This window comes from Dasypus novemcinctus, chromosome X, assembly GCF_030445035.2.
Source record: "Dasypus novemcinctus isolate mDasNov1 chromosome X, mDasNov1.1.hap2, whole genome shotgun sequence".
Lineage (NCBI taxonomy): Eukaryota > Metazoa > Chordata > Mammalia > Cingulata > Dasypodidae > Dasypus > Dasypus novemcinctus.
The window spans coordinates 5,984,689-6,007,463 of NC_080704.1; the positions used below are offsets into that span (position 1 = coordinate 5,984,689).

Sequence of the window (22,775 nt, forward strand, 5' to 3'; positions counted from 1 at the left end):
GTTGTGTGTTGTTGTGATGAAACAGAAAGCACCCTGGTGAGATCACTGCTTTGATGTGTATGCAGATGGTTGTACACAACTGGTTCTGGGAACACAGAACTGATTGACAGCCTAAGAGCCAGTGGAGGCAATGCTTGGTGCTGCACAAATCAACCAGCACAACGCTGGGACTCACTGCTACAAAGTTTGTAGCTCAAGTACACTGGCTTTAGAATTTCATCACGACAGTTCATGTTCCATGGAAGAGTCCACACACTGTTACAGGTGTGCAGGAAATGTAAAAAACAAACAAAAATCTGCTGGCCAGAATCTGAACAATCGTGTCCTCTGTTTCAGCGGTCTTTAAATTTTCCAATCAAATTGACTTTTAGAGATTTTTTTCCCATTATCTGACTTCAAAGGAAGTAAATGTACATGTGAAATACTCAGGGGTTTATCATCTTTTAGGGACTGTTCAAAAACCATTTTGCTGACAAAATAATCACCACGATTCTTAATTTCCAACTCACTCCAATCAACCTAATGGATTTGGGCTCCCAGTTTCAATGCTTGTTTTCATAAGTCTTTGCCTATCCTTTGTGCTCGAATGTCCTTCATGTCCTTTTCATTTGGCAATACTTTGTCTCCATGGAGGCAGAAACCACCTCATCCTAATCAACTAAAAATGATCAGTTCTTCATACAGGAGAAGAAAATCAAAATGAAGAGAATATACAAGAGAAAGAAATTTGTTTCTTTTAGAATTAAGGATAAGAAATTCTATTTAGAATGTAAAAATTTCCAGGAAAGAACTTTTTTTGTAGGTATCATCTGTGACTGTTAAGTCATACTGAAACGACACTCTGGAAAATAATAACTGGAGAATATGTTATTTATTTAATAGATTCCTCTATCAAGTTTGTCTAAACATTTTGATTTCCCAATATGGTTATTGCCTAGAAAAGTACAAACTCAACTTCTTTGAAGAAACTCCGAATCATTTATAAATATATTGAAAAGATTTTCTGTAGCATGTCACATTTCAATCAACACTTCTCATTGCATTTTGGTTTAAAAAAAATTTGTCTATCTTCTTTACCCAATCTTCCCAGAATCTTATTCCCAGAATCTTATTTACCACCCCCACCCCCTTTGCATCCCGTAAGCTGCGGTTTGCTGCACAGCTGACTTATACCTTGGTCCTTCATCACCTCGGAACAAGGCAGCTCATTGCTTTGCTGTTTCTATCACTCACGGCACAAATGGTACCCACCATGGGAGGTCCTCATCCCACTGCAATGGTTTGCACACCTGCTCTCCTTGTGCCTCTGAGGACCCAGAAGAAAAGCCTCCTTCCCTAATTTTCTCCACCCTCCCACCTCAATGCTGAGCACAACTTGTGTCCCGGGCAACCCTGGCGGTGGCGGGAAAGGATAGCCCAAGTGGAGGGACGGTTCCTGGGAGCAAACTAGCCCCAGCTTGTGTGCTCCACGCTGATGGTTCATAGAGTCAGAAACAACATCGATAGTCAACTTAAAACTGAGGTGACTTAGAGGAAAGCCACCCTGGCTCTTCGTCAGGGAAGCCAGCGTCACGGCCCAGGACCTACTCATGTTGTACCTGGGGTACATGGTTCCACGTCTCAGGGAAATGCAGGGCCAGTAGAGCAAGGGGCAAACACTGCACATGTCCAGGCTGGCTGAGGGTGTCCACCACACACCACAGACGATACTGACTATTCCGCCCCTTGCCCCTGCCTGTCCATACCCTGGTTTTAAGAGATCTCACGCAGGTCAGCTCTAGTCTGGGACCCTTTCTCTCACAGCCTCCGTGGTTCCTTCCCTTTCCTGCTTTTGTTCACTGGTTTTCCCTTAGTGCCACACGTGGCTTTCCCCTCTCCCTGCTTAACTTTCTGTGGGGTTTTCTTGCCGCAAAGTAAAGCGGGGTTTCTCTTTTAAGACAGAGAAAGGAGAGTTCGAAGTCAAAGTAGGCAAGTTATGGAAATCAAATAAAGAAAAATTTGAGACATTTTCATCGCAGGAAGAGAGGACTGGGAAGAGGGCAATGTCAGGTGGGCAATTTTGGAGAGGGGGTAGATTCTTTTCAGGTTTATATATGTCCACACTTGTGAATTTTTAACTTGATAAATAAGATGCTGTATTTACAATTGAAAAGAAAATCCTTAACAAAGTAAAGAAGAAATGGAAACCAAAGAAAATGAAAGTGGCTTAAAAACAGTGAAGATACAAAATAATGAGCTGTATCTAACTCTCAGATGAGAATGTGTAAATTCTATGTATAACAGCTTGACTTTTTCAGCAGCTGTACTTAAGCTTTATTATAGGGACCCACAAAATTCTCTCTAATGTAAAATATCAGCAGCAAATGTGCAAACGTGGAGTCCAGATTCCCCATCAGAGGAACTCTACTGATTTTCTCCTCTAATGATTCCAAGCTCTGTTTCTCAAATAGGATCTTACATGGAATCCCAGTTTCTCAAATGAGTAATGGTGTAACAGCTCTGGGAAAACTACAAGGCTGACTGAAAGTTCATCCCAACGCCTCCACTTCACATGAAAGAAAGACCCAGATAGGAAGGTAAGAAAAAGGAAGGCGACTACACAGGCTGTGCAAGTAGCTCAAGACATTCTATGAAGAATATCCCAAGAGCGGCATTCTTAGAACCAAGATATTAGTTTAAATGTTCTTCATGCTATGTATCGAGATTGTCTTTAGTTCAGACTGTTTCTTCCTTGTATTCAAAATGTTGTCAAAGCAATAAATAGGTTTATGCAACTGATGACCTTGAAGAGAAAGACAACGTCAGAAAACTATTTCACAATATTCTCTGAGATGAAAAATTTCAAGATAGCAAGGACACTGGGAAAACTAGGATGTGTTCATGACATTTATATTTTTAAGTATTTGGAGTAGTCAATTATATAAAGCTGTAGGAAACATGTCTTGGAACAATGAAAGAGCTGTCAGGTGAGAATTCTCTTAAAAGTCAACACTGGTTCCAAAGCTATTAACTCCATTTATAGAAAAGAGGCAGCAAGCAGGTAATGAAACTAGCACTAGCCAACACCCATACGAGATACACTTAGTTCTCTCAACAAAAAGGCTTTATATGCCATTGTCAGGTTTCATGTTACCAGTGTGCACCATGGAAAACCTAAAGAGTGATTTGATGGAAATGGCCCATCAATTAAGGACTCAGTCTCAGGAAAGTGAAAATACACTAGAAGTGTCTTACCACAATTTCATATCTAGATCTGCAGAGAATCTGACAATTTTTGTGTAGTTATACACACTAAACTGGATGCTAAAGTCATATCTAGTTCCCTAAGTCATTCTGTAGTTTAGCTAATTTATACTTAACTTTGACTGACAAGGCAGGAGGTGGTATCTTAGTGGAAAGAATGTGAAATTTGGCTTCAATTATTCCTGGGTACAGCTCTGTCCTTTGTGGACTATTTGATGGTAAGGGCCTCCCAGCTCCTGTGAGTCTTAATTTCCAACTACGTAAGATGAGGAGGTTCAAGTGAAACAACCTCTGGGGCAAGCCATGGCAACCCATGGCAGGCTGCACTGCAAGTACACCCATAGCAGAAACATAGATGTGGGACCAGTTTTGAAGAAGCAACTAATTTCAGCAAAAATTAAGCTTCAGATAAAAAGGTAAAGAAGAAGGTTCTTCAATGTGGGCTAAACTAAAATGGATATTTGAATGGAGACAGAATCAACTGAAGTTGCAAAGACAGGCAGCTTGCAGAAATTCCTTGGGGAGGGGGCACAAATAAATAAAATCTCTTTGTCCCCATCAGTAAGGATCTTACTCTTTTACAGCAAAGGCCTTTGGACATTAATCATGAAAAAATTTTTTGAAGAACCAGGTTTGATAGAATTCCAGTCATTCTATCATGAGGGGCTTAGGTTGATGTGGGCTATGGGTTCGTCCCTTTGTGTCCTGACTTGTGGGTGTGGGCAGTGAAAGGCTGCAGTCCTGCCCTTGGTGACCATGGCAACGACTCCAGTCCCAGGAGGCACTTTAGCAATGCAAACTCTATATACATACCAGTCAGTCCAGGGAAGCTCTGATGGTGGTGATGCCGAAGCTTAAGGGAACTTGGACTTGGCCTCGAATGGGAAATAGAATATAGCCTGTGCATAAATTCAAAATCATCTAATTCTGTATCCAAGTGTGCCTAGGTTCTAGAAATCCAGTTAAATGATAGGGGTTTGAATGTTCAGAAAAGATGTAAGACTGAATGTGTGTTCCAAGTTGCATCCAGATGGAATGTGGGCAAGATGCTAATTCAAGCTCACCTGAAATGTGGGCGATATGTTAATTCAAAACCTACCTGGTACTCAGGCAAGTAAACACTTAACTAACAAAGAAAGTAGTTTTCTTTGGTAAAAGCAACCATTTGACTCCCCACCCTGTATAAAAAGAACTTGAAAATCTTGTTCAGGGCTTGAGTCCGGCCGGCCATCAATAAATCATTTTTCCTTGTCAAAATCATTCCTGAGTCCTGGCCTTTCTATACGCAAATAATTGAACCTCTCTCAACTGCTACAACAAGATCAAGAGAGAGTTTTCAGATCTACACACCGTCCAAATCATAAAGGTATACAGCTGAATAGGAAGGCTTCTGTGGAAATAGATTCCTAGACTGAACACCCATTAAATGGTTAAACCATAGGTAGGTATGAATAATAACTTTATAGCTACACTGGTCTATCCCCATTAACCTGGGACAATCCCATTTTATTAACAGGATTTAAACAACACCCGTTTTCATTCTCCCAAGGGCCCTGGTTGGACAGTAAGTTATATGGCCCTAATTTTCAGTGGCTACCCACATTGTTTCATATAGTCCTGCTTAAAGAAAAAGTTTGTAATTCAGAGAGCAGTCTTCCCATTTGTTTCTAGAAATGTCATGTACTTGTTTTTTAATTAAGGTGGTTCATTTCGTATTGATGCGGACTATGGGTGGGAGGCTCTTTGTCTCTTCGGAGAAAACCTTAACCTAAGCTGTCTGTCCTGACTTGTGGGTGTGGGATGGTGAGAGGCTGCAGCCTGACCTTGGTAACCATGGCAATAACTCCAGTCCCAGGAAACAGTTTATCAATGCAAACTCTATAAACTTTAAATATTCAGGGGAAATGCAAACCACATGTGCTAAAAGCTTATCTAGAATGTATGCAGTCCATGCTAAAAGCTTACCTAGGATGTGGAAGATAGATGCTAATTCAAGCCTATTGAGAACTGAAACAAAGGGACCATTTGGCCTTTCCTCTCTGTATAAAAGGGACTCAAAATCTTGTTGGGGACTCGGGTTTGAAACAGAAAGCTCCCGAGTCCAGCCGGGAGAAAAAAAAAACCATTTTTACTTCTCAAAATCATTCCTGAGTCCTGGCCTTTCTATACACAAATAATTGATCCTCTCTCAAATTCTACAACAGTATGATGGTATCTGATGGATATTAGCCGTTACATGTTAGGCTGTGTAGTACCGTTGTATCTATAGTAACATTAAAGCTCTATCTGTTGACACTGACTTCTACTAAACACTGCTGGGCAATCATGGATGAGGAAACTCCACATCCATGAACTCACTGATAACCTCTGCACTGCTAGGGAGAAATCACCAACACCATGTTTAGGCTAAGAAAGGAGAACCAGAAAAATTCACCTTACTTTTCCAAAGGTGGACAGTAAATACAGTGTGAAAGGGGAATGCTAATTCAAGTCTTCCTCAATCTAAACTCTGTGCTCTTGTCACTACAGCACACCCAGCTTCCATTTTACAAAATTCACCTTTTTTTGGTTACCACCTCTTTTTGGATAGGAAAACACCATTTGTTTCTCTGTAAAAAAAATAAATAAAACTCTTAGATTTTTTCATTCATTAGATAGCAAAATGGCATGTTACTTTATGAATAAGAAATTCAAACAAGGTTAACATTTTATTAAAAATGTATGGATTCTTAAGAGCACTAGTTGGGATGATCACCATAACGCACAGCATGTCATTTCGTTTGATCATCTTTTTTAAATAGGCCAAAAGATTAAAATCAGTTTTTAAGACCTGTAACAGTAACTTCCTCAAAGCAAACTGTGAACATGGCCAAAGTTTTCAAGAGGACGATGATAAATGCATTACCCAAAATAAAGATAAACTAAATCACATTTACAAATCTCTCTGGCCTATATAAAGAGCTCAATTGGCACACTTCTCTATTCCTCTCCTTCAGCTAAAAGGGGGTCTACAGTGTTGCTAGCTGTTCCCAGCTATTTCTTAGCAGCCCATCCTTGGAATGTAAACAGCCTGGCATGGATATGCTAAATCACCTCTTTTATTTCCTCCCTGACCACTAACAGAGATAAATTAGGTAATCATGTGTTTTAGGGTTTTGTTTTGTTTTGTTTCAACTTTCAGGAATAAAGAAGGAAGTTCTAAAAGCAATTTTTTCTCTTTCCTAAAAACCAAATGAGGTCTACTATGAGTGCATTAATTCACCAGGGGGCAAACCTGGTCAGAAATCACCCTGTAGCCATTCTCAACACAATTCTCCTTGAGTAAAAACATCAGTTGCTTGAAATTACAACCTGGTTAAGTCACTGCATATAGCTGAAGAGCATTTCTGTTGCTTCACCAATGCAATGACTTGTTAATTGTCCAGTGCTTTGCTCAGAAAACACTGCCCCAAAGGTCCTCCACAGTCTGAAGTAGCTACAGTGCGGTACACAGCTTTACTGACTAGGTCATGTGCAGTGACCTTACATGGTTTTTCCTCTCTCCACCTCTCTGTGAAAACGGACCTTTCGTAAAGTTAAAGAAACGAGATTTCCTATTTCAAACACTAGTAGCCAAACCAGCTTGCCAGAAACCTGAAAAATATTCAGAGGCATGCAAACATTTCTATGCAAAATAATTTAAATTGTTCCTCAAAGATTGAGTTCAGAGAACCAAAAAAAAAAAAAAAAGAAATAAAATAATGAAATAAAGTTCTCCATGCCAAGAGTGGTTTTGTTACTGAAAACACCTATATGAAATTTTTAGTCCATTATCATCCTTCAAAATGGTACGATTTTGCCAATATATGGGGAAGCTTTCCAACAAGTATCCCTAAATTAAAAATATATTCATATAATCACCATCACTGAGCATCCTTTGTAGATTATTGTTTTCACATATAAATGAATTAAAATGTTCAAAATAAAAATATCAGTTCAAAATAAAATATCTTTGGCAATATTTATCTGTTTAGAGAAAATATTTTAGTCTTATTTTTGTTTGACACGGCTCACTTAGTACATTTTATTTGTTTATATTTTGCCATAACTACATTGTATCAAATTCATCTCTCAGAGCCACACTGTTAAACACTCAATTTCATGCACCAATTAAATGCATTTTTGCCTTGAAATCAAAACTTTTTTTTTAATATGTCTGAAATTTTATTCATGAAAAACAGCAGGCAAAACAGTTAAACACAGTGAATTTTGAGATCTTACCCCCAGAACGAGTAATTTCCAACCCACAATTAGGGGAAAATGAACTAAGCACCGAAACAAAAGTAGAGCCATGTATTTTAGCCAATGTTCTTTAACTGCAAATCATAAAACGAAATAAAGGATGTTTCACTGCATACAAATCCACTGGGAACACAGCCACACAGAAACTTTACAAGATGCAAAATACACAAATAATCCTTTAAGGAACTTGATGAAATGCTTTTCCCACACACAATAGACTAATTAATACACCTACACAACTTGGAAAGCATACTTGGAAAGAAAGCTAATATCTATGGCTCCTATCAACTAATTAAATTATCAAGCACATTGTTCATTACATAGGACTACGTCTACAAACACGGTAAAATCTGCACTTATTTAAGGAAGGATTTAAGTTGAACTAACTTTTAAAAAGCAAAACAGAAATTAAAAATTGTAAATGAGGCTATACCACATGAAATTATTAAAAAGAACATGGTTATAAATGATTCCACAGGTATATACATATTCAACGGCATAAAGAGAGCTCTGCAAAGTAGAATTTGAGGAAATAGTAATACCATTCAAATTAAACAGCCCCATCAAATTACAACACATCCTTTCATCATTGCCTCTCGCAACATCACTTAAATGAGGTGATCCATCACTTACCTAAAATCCCCAGCCTGTAGTTAATTGTTATAACGATGACATTTCCATAGCTTGCCAGAATGCTTCCATCGATCATATTGCCAGTTCCTTCCATGTAAGATCCACCATGGATATACACCATAACTGGCTTCTTACTGTTCTGATCGTGGATATCTGGGGGGGAAAAGTCAAGTAAGGAAAATACAATAAAGGATCAAACTGACTGATGCAAATTAAGGTCAGATGTTCATTAACACACCTACTTTTGAGTAGAAGTCATCGCATTTATGATTATATACAATATAAGCCTTTATAAGATTGCCTAAGGACAACTGTCAATGCCATGATTCATTCATAGAAATGCTATTTGAAGAAGCATACAAACATTCTGAGTAATATGTATACATGTGTAAACTTATGTACCTGTATAAAATACTAAAATATAAAGAATTTCAGATACCTTTTTCCTAAATATTTCTGAAACTCTTGATGCTGATTTGAATTGAAGAAGAACATCCATTACCAAATAAAAATTTTGATCATCTAATTAAGCATAAAATCAACTTAAAAATGATAATTGATTTTTAATACATCTGCTATCTTACATCAAAAGATAAGTATGACTATGTATGAGTATGTATGAGTATGTATAGAATCATCTTCAACCTAAAAATAAAACATGAAGGCAGTAGTAAAACTATAAATGCTCAATACAGGACAGATGATGACTTAACCACATAAATGACTAAAAATTAACACAAGAGCAAAGTGTTTTTAAAGTCCACAAGTATCTTTGCTCTAATTGGTTCATTGCAGTAACATCCCAACATATTTGAATTTAAAAAAGGAAAGACATGTAATGAAAATGGTAAAATACTCTAAACTCAAAGTGAAATTATTGAAATAGTTTGTTTTCCAAAGAATAGAAATTTCCACCATATGCAACCAATGTATACTCTTGATAATTACATTTTTATTTTAACAAAGATGCAAAAACAGTATTTGGCAATGGACTGTGATAGAAATTTGGAGGCAATCGATGGAGTGTGTTTTCTGAAAAGTCGAAGGAAATGAACAGTCCAGCCTAAGCCGCCATTTGGAACATATTCAATGTTTTAAAAGAAAATCTCAATGTTAACAAATTGACATGCACGTATCCATGCAAAATTAATTTCATTTATTCCTTCAATAACCCCACCACCACCAATCTGCAGTGACTGTTTTGGTGGTGGCTACTAATAGAAGGATTTATTGCCACAAACACGCTCCTGGTGTGCCAATAGTAAAGCTGTACAGAAAGGAGAAACCTACAAAATCTACCATGCACTGCTCACAGTAAAGTACAGAAAAGAGCGTCAAGCTTCCCATCAGTCTGTTGATATTTCCTCTATTTCCTCATATGAACTTAAATCCTAGTGTACACATCTTTTATTAATCCTTCACTGAACACAAAGTATGTGGAATTTTTTAACCATCCCCTAGATGAATATGCAATGCTGCTTCCCATGATCCACTGCCTCTTTCTTGCTCCTTTTTGGACCTATGCCCTTGTTTATTTCGTCATTACTGGAATGCTGGCTACAGAATGGTGGAAAAAGAAAAATCAGAGCTTTGTAATGCTGGTTGAAGGAGGTCCCTTGGAGAAAATATTAGATTAACGTATCTTACCTTAATGAAAAATAGGACATGGTTTTCTTGAACTTGAGGAAGTAATAACCAGACGCCAAGTTAATTCAACATAAAAATCACAGCTTATTAGTATAAATGAAAATTAGACAACATTTTAACTGTAATAAAGTTGGATTGAGAGTCCTGTGAAAACAGATCCTAATTATCAAAAGGAAATATATTAAAAGGAGAACGCAGAGAAAGATGAAATTTCTAACAGTAAAATAATGGTTGGTTTTGTTTTTGAATGTTGATGAAGTGGCAGGCCTTCTGACACCCTTGCCTAAGGAGTGCGTCTACATGATAGTCTAAAACCATTTTAGAGAGCTATTTGAGTCAGTGTCAGCCTTCTGAACTTCAGGCTCAGTAAAGAAATAATGTAAAGAAAAGACCAGGCTTGAAAGCAATGTTGGCAAAATTTATTTTCGTGGGGAGCAGTTGATTTATGAAAGAAATCAAAAAGGGCAGCAAAAACAAGCAATTGATATATATATATAAAAGGCACTTTCAGGGAAGTTAAGGTGACAAGGATAATTCACCACTCACTTCCTGGGTTTAAATTGCCTTTCAACCACAGAACTAAGGGTTCATCGAGGGCCTTCATCTTTTAAGGTAAATAAATGGAGCCCCAGGTACTTTGCTACCCAGGGAGGTGGGGGATGTGCTTTCACCCCTCCTAGAAAAGCTTTTCAATGGGCAAGGGTATATTTTAGTTTTTGTTTTCATTTGGAAAAAAAAACACAAAAACAAATTATTGACTCTAGTCAAGACCCAGAATATAATGTGCTACATGTTTGCTTGGATTCTACAAACCTTCTGTTTTAAAAAAATTTAAAAATGAAAAACATATATAAAACTTCACTTCCTTCTAGTGGATAATTTGTCAAGCAATTTGGGATCCTTCAAGAAGAAACTTACCATAGCAAAAATACTTCGGGGAGAAAAATGTTTTCAAAATAGTCATGGTGTAAAAAGAAAGATGCTTATAACTAGCCTTTTGACCTTTTCAGAACTTAGATTTCCCTATTTTTTTTCCTTTAAATGCTGCTAAAAGGCAGTCCTGAAAGAAACAACAACATCTCATTAAAACACTTTTTGATGTACTTCACTGTGAGACAGAACAACTTATTTTGGATCAGTATGTTTGTAAAAGAAAAAAGATGAAGTGCCAGCCCCAAAAAAGTTCTACTGAGGTGTCGCAAATTTCTGCAGTTTACAGAAAGAATTAAGAAGACCAAAGTTCCAAAATACAACAATAACTTACAAAATAATCTTTGGAAGAAAGAAAAGAACATATACATGCATGTTTTAATATTTTCTTTCCTGGTGACCATGGGAAAAAAAAAATAAAGAAGGCAGAGTTCCTTGTAAACAGCATTTTGTTACTGTATATTTATAAGCAACTTTTATAATTCTTTTCACAAGTGATTTGCAGTCATTACATGGTAATTTAGATTAAAAATGACTGATCTCTATATAAGAAGAAAATAAAGCAGCACACTAATGTGTACTAGTTTCAAATAAAGGGAGAAAAAACAAGTTGAAATGAAAAAAAGTATATATAGATAGATATAAAATCATGCATCAGGGTTGAACTTTGGAAAAAAAACAAAAAATACCTTCATCTTCACCACGATCATTACTCGTTATATCATCTGCGCTTTTCTTTGTGTTGGTTCCTGGGGTCACAGTGAGGAGGAAAATAGAGGGAAAAAAGAGAATTCAAAAACAACAGGTTTGCAAAAAAAAATCAGAAGAGCGAGACACTATCCAGTAAAAGAAAAAAACTGTAACACAAAAAAGTTGAAATCTGTTACATTTGGATTTCAAAAAAATGAAATAGAGCAGATACAAAGTGCATATAAACATAAAGATGTCAAGAAGAACAAATTCAAAATGTTATTTGCAAAAAAAAAAAATTAGATATTCAGTGAAAATGCAGTTTGGGGGTTAAAATGATACTACTGCCAAAAAAAGAAGAAAAAAAAAAAGATAAAAGCTAACACGAGTTGTTTTTTTAAGAGAAACTTAAATTATTAGAAAAGAGATTTTCCATGTTCTTAAAGAAAATACATATGAAGTATTCAATGTTCCTCTAATTTTGATGTTATAATTTAAATAAATTTTTGAAATAACACATATACTTTGATAAGGAAATTTCACAATGTAAATTGAAACATAGTTAGGCAATTGTTATGTACTTTAACCAAGATATCTATATTTTACTTTTAATGTTAAATCTATGTTACTTCTATCCATAAGAACTGAAAACTATACAATTTTTAATAAAAAACAGAAATGACACGAATTAAATCACAAAGATCTACCTCTAAATGAGCCACTATTTACTGCATTTTTCTGCTATAAATGATCTACAACCTTATTAAACATGTTCAGTCTAAATAAAACACTGTAGCTATGTCCCTTGTATTCAAAATAATTATCAGAATGTATAAAAAATAAAAATGGAAGTTACCTACCTTGATAGCCTTAAGCATGCGGTCTACATAGGAATTTTCATATCTGCAAATTGCAGGGACACACATAGCTGTGCAAAATGATTCCCTTAACCCAGGTGAGTGCAATACAGCACTTTGGTTTATTGCGTTCCAGATACAAGAGGCCAAAACACTTTATTTTGTTGAATCATTTGGGGTTCTGGCCGCATCTGTCTCCTTTTTAGAGACAGATGCAGTTCTCACACATGCATCCAAGTACTGTGTCTCCATCAACTGGAACCCATCTTTGCCTGCCCCCTAGGGCACTGGGAGAAGTGGGCTGAGTTATTGTGAATAGTAACTGCCACCTACAACACTTGTTTATGAAACATTTTTCCATTGTGTGAAGTGAAAAGAGCTAAAAAAGGTTCTGAGGCAAAGATACAGGATTATTGCTTCTCTTGGTCCAACGAAGGTAAAATTATTGGCCATTTTATGAGCTTCCAATGTAACCGCCAGCTCCATGGGAAAGTCCTGTTGGTAGGATTTATTAATTTTCGTGGCATAAATTCACCCACCAGAGCCAATTTCAAGCTACCAAGAGGTCACTGGTCAAAGAATTAGAAAACGTTGGTCAGAATTCCTGGAATGGCTGGAGCGCATCAACACAGTCTACTTAGAGAAGGCAGAGTAGATCCACAGAGAACCAACTCTTGTCCCAATCCATTTATTACTCCTGCCTTGGTAAATATTCTTAAACTGATGTGTCAGTATTGCTGATTGGCTTGACACAGAACTCTATCTGTGTTGAAGAATTCTACTGTGTTCAGATGCCTAAAAAATAATCCAAAAAGTAGTTCTCCATCAAATTAGTCCAATTGGTGTTTTTAATCAATGTTCATCAGTATAGAACATATTTAGATCTCGTGGGTTGAATTTACTGCTAAATTGTGTTTAGAACCCTAAAAGGGAAGCCTTTCATAGAGAAAAACATTGCATGAATGACACACTCAATGGTTTGCTTGACTTAGAAAACAAGTCAAAGCAAGTTTTTGAAAAATATTTTAATTTTTGGAAATAAGCCATTTTAATTTTTTTAAAGCTCTTTCATTATAAAAGATAATGGGGGGGGGGATTTTTTACTCAGAAGATGGAGAATGGATTAGGAGAGAGAATGTGCTCAGGATGAAAGCTCTCCTTTACAACAACAAAATTTGGACCCTGAAGTTCTCTTTGTCACAATCTTCCTGAAAGCAGGAGGTAGTCCTTGAGAAGGTCCTTCTGGCACTCGGAGGCCACAGCTCAAGTTTGACTTTCTCCTGTCTTGGTCCTAATGATCCTGGCTCTCTTCTTGACTCCTTCTTGTCAATCTCTTCTCTCTTCTCTACCACAGCAGGAAGCAGAGAAGCAAGAGCACTGCCCAGGTCTGAATCAAACCCAACAAAGGCTTTGCAGCAAGGTCTGGGGTGGCCTCTCCCAAGTCCGTGGTTTCAGGTCATCAGTTCACCACCAAAGCACAGAATCTGAACATGCTGAAAAATTCCCCTGAGGCAGGGGCAGCCTTCAGAGAAACCTCCCACAATCAACTTGAGGAAGACACGGTGAAGAGCTGTAACATATTTACATTTTTCTTAACATAGACACACCACTGATTAAATAGCAATGCAGACCAATCTACCCATTCAAATTCTTTTGCTATCCAAAGTACAACTGTCAAGTGCTTTATTGGGGTATAGTTTGCTTTATTGGGGTATAGTTTACAGAGTGTAAACAAACCCCTTTGAAATTTAAATTTTATGACCTTCAGTAAATTTTTAGTGCTGTGAAACGATCAGCACATGGTGATTTGATGAACTAGCCTTTACCCCCAAATTGTCTCTCACCAGCTCCAATGTTCCCACACTCAACTCCAGTCCTCACTAGTCTACTTCCTGTCTCCAGAGATTTGCCTCGTTTTTTGATTTTCATGGAATGAATTCATCTAATAGATGGCCTACATTGTGACTTCTTTCATTCAGCATAATGTTTTTAAGGCTCATCCATGTAACAGCATACACCAGAACTTTGTTGCTTTTTGTGGCTGAATAATATTCCATTATATGGATTTACGATATTTATCCATTCATCAGTTGACGGGATTTCATTGGTTTACACTTGTTAGCTATTGTGACTAATGCTGCTGTGAAGTTTGCTGTAAAAGATTTTTTGTGGACATAGATTTAGTTTCTCTTGGTTATTTCCCTAAGAGTAGAACTGCTGTTTCAAAAAGGATATTTATGATTCATATTTGTAGGAACCACCAAATTGTTTCTCACACTAGCAGCACCATTTTGTATTCCCACCAGCAATGAGCAAGGCTTCCAATTTCTTCACTTCCATGCTGGCACTTGTAAACCTGTCTTTTGGATGATAACCATTCTAGTAGCATGAACTTGAATTTCCCTAATGTCTTTAAGATCTTTCAGGCACTTATTAGATATTCTAATATATACTAAGGAGAATGTCTATTCAAATACTTTGCCATCTTTTATTGGATTTCCTTCTTAACAAATTGTGAGAGTTCCTTATATTTTCCAGATACAAGTCTTTTATTAGTAATATGAATTGCAAATGTGTCCTCCCTGTCATTAGCTTGCCTTTTTAAAATTAATAATGTCATTAAAATGCATAAGTTTTTTATATTTTTTTAAATTTTGATGAGGCAGGTCCAATTTATAAATTATTTTACTTTATTGATTGTGCTTTTGATGTCATATCTAAGAAATGTTTGCCTAACTCAAGTTTCTAAGATTTACTCCAATTTTTTGAAAAGTTTAAATAAGAGCTTTAGTCCTTACATTTATATCTTACACATATTTTGAGTTAATTTTTGCTTCCAGTTTGAGTTAAGAGGTGAAATTCACCTTTTTGCATTCAATTATTTCAGTACAGTTTATGGAAAACATAATCCTCTCTTCATCGACCTGTTGTGTCATTGTCACAGAAAATCAAATAACTATAAATATGAAGTTTCATTTCCGGACTCTCAATTCTATTCCATCAGTCTGTATTTCTATCCATATGCCTGGGTCACAGCTGCCTTACTTATTGTAGCTTTATAGGAAGGTTTAAGTTGGGAAGTATAAGTTCTCCAATTTGTTCTATTTTTTCAATATTATAGAGGATGTTCTGAATTCTTTTCCTTTCCACACAGATTTTAAAATCAGCTTGTCCATTTAGGCAAAAAAACCTGCTGAGATTTTGATCGACCATGATTTTAAATTTAATTTTATACAGCAGAGCTTGACCCAGAATCATTAAGTAGATGGGGTCTTCACTATCTACGTATGTTTCATCTTCCAAACTTTTGGGTTTTTTTAAAAAATAAGTTACTGCTCTATTTGCCCATAAAAATATAGCAAATTAAATGACCTTAAAACAAACCGAGTTCTCTTGAGTATCTAAATTAGTTATAAACATGAACCACGGAAACTATGGGGTTAATGTAGGAAAATACACAAGGATTTTCCTACAGTGTATTCAAGAATAAACATATCATGTGATTGACAAGAAAGCATTTCAAAATCTACATAGGTCCGAATTTTCCTCCTGGCTTCTCAGATCTGCATTTCCCCAAACTCAGAATATTCCTTTACATTTAATAATTAGCATCACAATCACACCTCTGTGAGGAAATGGTATTAGATATTGAAGGGAATATTAAAACTATTTAAAAACAAGTACAGGTATTCTAGTAATTATTAAAATAAAAATCTAATTTTGTCAAAAACATATCCCAAAGTCCCTGGTCCTAGAGAATATCCATCCTCTTTTATACTCCTGATGATCCCCCTGAGTGCTTTATCTATACCATATTCAAAAGTCAAACCATATAAAATAGTATTTTTACTCTAAAATACAGGCATTTTGTAGAGAACTTGGAAGACAGAACACAGTAACTGGAAAACTAAAAAACAACAGATACCTCACTGTTCATAGATACTTTGGTCACTATTTAGAGGCAGGAATAAAATTTTATTTGCTCTTAATATATATTAACTTCATTGACACTTACATATGCATATTATCAAATAAAGTCATCAGATACTATTTTGTGATTATAGTATACATGCAAAAAATATAAGTAAATAATAAAACTGAAAACCCTTAGAATTATTGTTCTCAAGAGTAATATTAAAATGTAATCACCAGTACATAATTTATTTTCTTCTCGCTCAAGAGGGAAAAGTCCTTGGGGCATTTTGACATTATTTTATGAATCCCAAAAAGAGGAAGTCTATGTGTAGCAGTTTGATATTATTGATGAATTCCAAAACGAAGTATTGGATTATATTTGTAATCTGATCTGTACCTGGGCATGACTGAGTTATCATTAGGGCATTGTGTTCCCACCCCTTAGTGGGTGGGGACTCACGGACAAAAGGCATGGCAAAGAACAGAGTTGCAGGTTTCTGATGCTGGAGTTTTGATGTTGGAGTTTGATGCTGAAGACTTAAGCTACAGCCCTGGGAAGTAAGCATGAAAAGCAAAGAGCAGCCAGCCCCAGGAAGGAAGGAATCTTAAACCCAGAGAAAAAACAAGTCCCAGGAACATAGGAATCCAGCAAACCTGAACCCTCGCAGACATCGACAGCCAACTTGCTCCAATGTGAAATTAGACTTTGGTGAGGGAAGTAACTTGTGCTTTATGATCTAGTATCTGTAAGCTCCTACCCCAAATAAATACCCTTTATAAAAACCAACCAGTTTTCTGGTATTTTGCATTGACACCCCTTTGGCTGATTAATACACTATGTTTGTGGAAAAAATCTATTCCTATGGCTGTGAGGCCCTTTCGACTGAATCAGTCAGTGAGGCATGACTCAGGTTGAGTCTCTGCCCCCCTCCTGGGTCAGATTAAAACAGAGACACAGAAAAAGGGGGCCTCCATGTTTCAGGCTGCCATGTGAGAGAAAGGACTCCAGATTTTACCCACAGCTGAACTGCAAGGAGAGCAGTCCCAAAGGCTCAAAGGGCTAAGGCCCAGGAAGAGAGGAGTCCTGTGCCTGCTAGTTTGCATCTGCACTCGGAAAGAAAGAAGAGCAGCCAAAAACTGATAGCGGGGGCCCAGAAAGAGACAGGGTCTAAGCATGGATGCCCTCAGCTGAGTCCCAGGAGACAGGAGATTGGCAGGGACCTCAGGAGAGATCACTGACAATCTTGCTTTGCTGCGTGGCAGCTGACTTTTTGAGAAAGCATCTCTGCTGATGCCTTAATGTGGATATTTCAGGGCCTTGGAACCGTAAGCTTTTAGTCCAAATAAATCACCTTTTAAAAAGCCAAACCATTTCTGGTACTTTGCATCAGCAGCCCGTTGGCAGACTAAAATAGTCCAGGATCAACTTAGTCTTGTCATCTTAAATACACATTGTTTAAGCTAAATGGATTCTTTTAATATAGGGGTAAGTCATGCAATGCTTTATGGGGGAAAATGCTTTTCTGTCCATCAGAGATATGCTTTACTGATTAACTTGTCACTCAGTCACAGAGAAATATGTACTGAAGTTTTTAATTGAACACTGATAGCAGGCCAGCAGGTCCTTCTGACATCCTCAGCTTGCCTCATACATTAGGAGAATATCAACCTCTGCTCCATGGAGTCATTATTCATTTTCTCATAAACCCATTCTTTTAGCGAATGTGTGTGCACCCTTTGATCATATCAGCCCTGGCCTGGAGAGAGGGTACAGGTGAGGACTGTCACGGATCAGACGTGCCTATGGATGAGGTGGATAGCGCAGAACATGTATAAACTAGAGTCCTCCCATGTCAAAGCACAGGGGGTCTAGGGGTAGAACTGGGTGCTGTGGGAGCATGCTGCTGAGGATGTCAGGGGAATAAGAAATCAATAAATCCTCCAACGTCAATGCTTAGCGGTCTAGGGATAGAACTGGGTGATGTGAGAGTGCACTGCTGAGGACATTGAGGGAATGAGAAATCAAGAAAGGAAGACCCAGGAAAGGGCCCAACTGCTGTAGGTAAGGGAGGTCGGCGGCTGAGAGTGAGTGGGGCAGGTTGGTAAATGAAGGGGATGCAAGAAGAAACAGGGCTGCAACCAACCTGGACTCATCTTCCACAGCCCCCTACATCTGGAGGCTGGCTGTAACTGGATATTTATTCCGTATTTGATTTAAGCTAGATGCTAATTTCCACTTTATTATTAGCACAGCAAATCTGAAAGACAGCATGCAAACTTTTATCTATGGGTTTCATCAAACAGACATGCATCATGAAAATTTGCTAACTACAAAAAAAGGCATGCTACCTTTAAAACAATTAATGTAGCTGGCCTACTGATTCTTTTTCCTGAAATCAGAACATCTAACTAGGACCAAGCTTCACTCGTAACAGAAATACCCTTAAGACTAGGAAGCCTGTAATTCGCAGTTTTCAAGAAAGAGGCTTCCCAGATTCTAGCATTTGGAATAAATAATCCCTCTTTTCTTAAATGCCATAGCAATGTAGTTTGAGAAGATCTGTTGAGAGGCGTGAAGGTCACTTTATTCTGCTACAGCGGGAGGTGTGGAGAGATCAGAGACACCTCTGGAGAACACCTTACGAAAGAGAACATCTGGAGGCCAAGGATCTGCAAAATGATTTGTTCAAAATTATCTGCACATTTCTGCTTTGAAAACATTTGAACATTCCCTGGTTTCAAGACTTCTGCTCTAAGATGAAGAACTAAATACAGAATTGTTGAGCTGTGGGGTATGATTAATTGGTTGGCATAAGGTAAGGTTCCCAATTCTAAATCTCTAACTGTGTCATCCTTGCTATCCCTCTCTCTTCTCTAGAAATCAAGTTTTCCTTTCCGGCTCTTGAATCTGCAATGGGCTTATGATTTCTTTTCTCAAAGACAAGTGATGTGCCAGTTCTACAACTTGGCCTCAAGACTCCCCTGTGCGTCTCACACTTCTGAAACCCTGCCGCTAGCATGCGAACAAATTCAGGCTAGCCTGCCAGAGGGTAAGACACTGCATAGAGAAATGCACAGTGGTCCCAATTAAGTGCCAGATGACTTACAGTAGAGTCTCAAATACGTGAGGGCACCCAACCAAAGTCAGCAAAGCAGAAGCATGAGTGCAGCCAAGACCAAATTAACTATGCAGCTAGGCTTGCCTGCAGACTCATGAGCACTAATGAGTGCTGTGGGGCTTAAGGCACTGTCTGATTTCACATTGGGGTAAGAATCTGCTTGGAAATGATTTCCTTGATTACTGTAACATAGAGGTTATTTCATTATTTCCTTTGACCTCAATGCTATTTTTATCCACAGGTGTATTATGCATTTTCACTTATACGGCGAGTTCTTATAGCTGCTAAGGCCCATTTTTGTCTCCTTTGTTCTATACCAATCATCTATTTTTCTCTATTTCCAGGCTCGTAGACAGTCTTACTTTCTCCAGTTTTTAATTTTCCTTTTCTGTTATATAAATAGCAGGTTTACAAAAATAATTCACAATGATATTAATACAATAATTGACAATGATATTAATACAATTCACCCTTCTGAAGTGTACACTCCTGATTTTTAAAACATATTCAAAGATCTGTGCATCAGCACTAATTCCAGAACATTTTGTCCCCCCAAAAAAGAAACCCCATTAGTAGTCAGTTCCCGTTTGTTCCATGCTACCCTCATCCCTGGGTACAACTGATAAGTGTTCTATTTCTTTGGATTTCCCTATGCTAGACATTTCACATAAATGGAAATAAACTATATTTGTCCCTTCATAACTGGCTTCTTTCACTAAGCACAATATTTTCAAGGTTCCTCTATGTTGGAGCATAGATCAGTAAGTACTTCATTCCCTTCTATGGCCAAATTATACTTCACTGGATGGAGTATAATATTTCTATGAAATTTTGGGTACATATATATCCAAAGGATATATATTTTTTAAAACTTTTTTTAAACATTTTTTCTCTTTTTTAAAATGTTACATTAAAAAAATATGAGGTCCCCATATACCCTCCCACCCCCCTCACCCCACTCCTCCCACATCAACAACCTCTTTGATCATCATGGGACATTCATTGCATTTGGTGAACACATTTTGGAGCACTGCTGCACAACATGGATAATACTTTACACTGTAGTTTATACTCTTCCCCCAGTCCATCCAGTGGGCCATGGCAGGACATACAATGTCCAGCATCGTCCCTGCAGTACCACCCAGGACACCTCCAAGTCCAGAAAATGCTCCCACATCACATCTCTTCTTCCCTCTCCCTACCCTCAGCAGCTATCATGGCCACTTTCTCCACTCAAGGCTACAATTTCTTCCATTACTGATCACAATAGTTCCATAGTAGAATATCAGTACTCTTGGGTTTATACCTATATATGTACTTACTGGGTTGTAATTTTTCTTGACAACTAGAAGGGCCAAGTATCCTTTCCTTGTAATTCCATTTGAGAACAGCCTTATCTATTCTAGGGTATTTCTTCTTCCTGGTGAATTTTAAAATCAAATATGAAAAATCCCATTAAGTCTCCAATTAAAACAATACTGAATTAATAGACTAAATAGGACAATTCATATCTCTTAGATGGCATTTCTAACTGTGCAAAATGAATTGCACAATTGTCCCAGATTCTCCACCTCTGCTTGTATCCACTCATTTTTCAATGTAACTTTCTAGCTGCCCCATGAGAAGGTGGGGCAGTCCCTGAATGTAGGTCACTCCTGTGACTTAGGCTGCCCGACAGGAGCTGGGATTAAGAGACACTGGTGGTTCTTAGCCCTCGAATGTAAGAAGCCTTGCACATTTCCACACGGACCACATGGAACCCTGCTAAGCTGCCAAGTAAACAATTCCGGGGTAGCCAGTGGAGAAACATCCCACATGGAGCACAGGTGAGCATCTGAGCCGAGGCTGTCCTTGTCCAATGAGCCCCCAACGTACCTGGCAGCATACTCAAGAGTTATGAATGAGTCCAGGCATATCCTGAAAAATCTGCCAGGCTGACCAAATTTCCATCCCACAGAATCACAATCTAAATAAAACTTGTTGTTTCTTAATGCATAGCTTTGGAATGGTTTCTTACACAGTAAAAGCTAAGTGATACACACTAAGAACATGATTTACTCATATAATTAGATCCCCTTAGGGTACTTTATGACCTTCTGCTATACCCACTGCCTGGAAAACTTTCCCTGCTCTCATCCCATATAACCCTCCTAAAATATACTACTGGATCACAGTTCTGTATTCTTCCTTTCCTATCTGGGTGCCTTTTATTTCTTTGTCTAGCCTAATTGCTCTAGCTAGAACTTCGAGCACAATATTGAGAAATAATGGTGACAGTTGGCATCCTTGTTTTGTTCCTGATCTCAGCGGGAAAGCTTTTGGGCTTTCACCATTGAGTACAATGCTAGCTTTAGTTTTTTCACATAGGCACTTTGCAATATTTAGAAAGCTTCTTCTAGTCCTATCTTTCAGAGTGTTTTTATCAAGAAAGCGAGCTGTATTTTGTCAAATGGCCTTTCTGCATCCATCAAGAGAATCGTGATTTTTCTTCTTCAATTTATTCATGTGGTTTATTACACTAATTGAGTGTCTTGTGTTGAATCGCCCTTGCATATCTGGGATAAAACCCACTTGATTGTGGTATATAATTCTTTTAATATCCTTTTGGATTGAGTTTGCAAGTATTTTGTTGAGGATTTTTGTATCTATACTCTAATTTAGAGATATTGATCTGTAATTTTCTTTTTGTAGTATCTTTGCTTGGTAATGGTCCGGATAATGTTGGCTTCATTTAACAAGTTACGTAGCATTCTTTCCTGTTCAGTTTTTGGAACAACATATGCAAGATAGGTTTGAGATCATCTTTGAGGAATTAGTAGAATTCACCTGTGAAGCCATCTGGTCCTGGCTTTTTCACATTTGGAAGGTTTTTGATGACTGTTTCAATCTCTTGTGATTGGTTTGCTGAGATCTTCCATTTCTTCTAGGGTAAATGTACACTGTTCATGTGATTCTAGGAATGTTTCTTCTCATCAATATTTTCTAGTTTATTGGCACATAGTTGTTCATAGTAACCTGTTATGATCTCTTTTATTTCTGTGGGGTAATACCTGCCCCCCCTTGCTGATTTTATTTACAGCTTCTTTTTTGAATCAGTCTAGCTAAGGGTTCCTTGACATTATTACCTTCTCAAAGAACCAACTTTGGGTTTTGTTGGTTCCATTTTTTTGTTCCTGATTTCATTGATTTCTGCTCTATTAGTATTTCTTTCCTTCATCTTGGTTTGGGATTGGTTTGCTGTTCTTTTACTAGTTCCCCAAGGCATGCAGTTAGATCATCTTTTTCAACTCTTTTTTTTTTAATCTATTTTTATTTACTTCTCCCCCCATCCCTGTTCCTCCCCGTTGTCTGCTCTCTGTGTTCATTTGCTTTGTGTTCTTCTGTGTCTGCTTGTATTCTCATTAGGTACTTGGGAAACCGATCCTGGGACCTTCCAGAGTGGGAGAGGCGATTATTCTCT

The 22,775-nt window shown here is 37.6% G+C and overlaps 1 protein-coding gene across 2 annotated transcripts in view; it reads right to left on the reverse strand.

Moving 5' to 3' along the window:
* The window catches only part of LOC139436191 (neuroligin-4, X-linked), a 353,424-nt gene that overhangs the window by 125,146 nt on the left and 205,503 nt on the right, over positions 1–22,775 (reverse strand). Inside the window, exons 5-6 of one of the 2 annotated variants that reach the window (XM_071213274.1) lie at positions 11,424–11,483; positions 8,158–8,310 (exon numbers count right to left, since the gene is read on the reverse strand). In XM_071213274.1, the coding sequence (XP_071069375.1) occupies positions 8,158–8,310; positions 11,424–11,483 (213 nt within the window). The remainder of the gene's footprint in view (positions 1–8,157; positions 8,311–11,423; positions 11,484–22,775) is intronic. The other variant, XM_071213275.1, reaches the window with a different exon arrangement.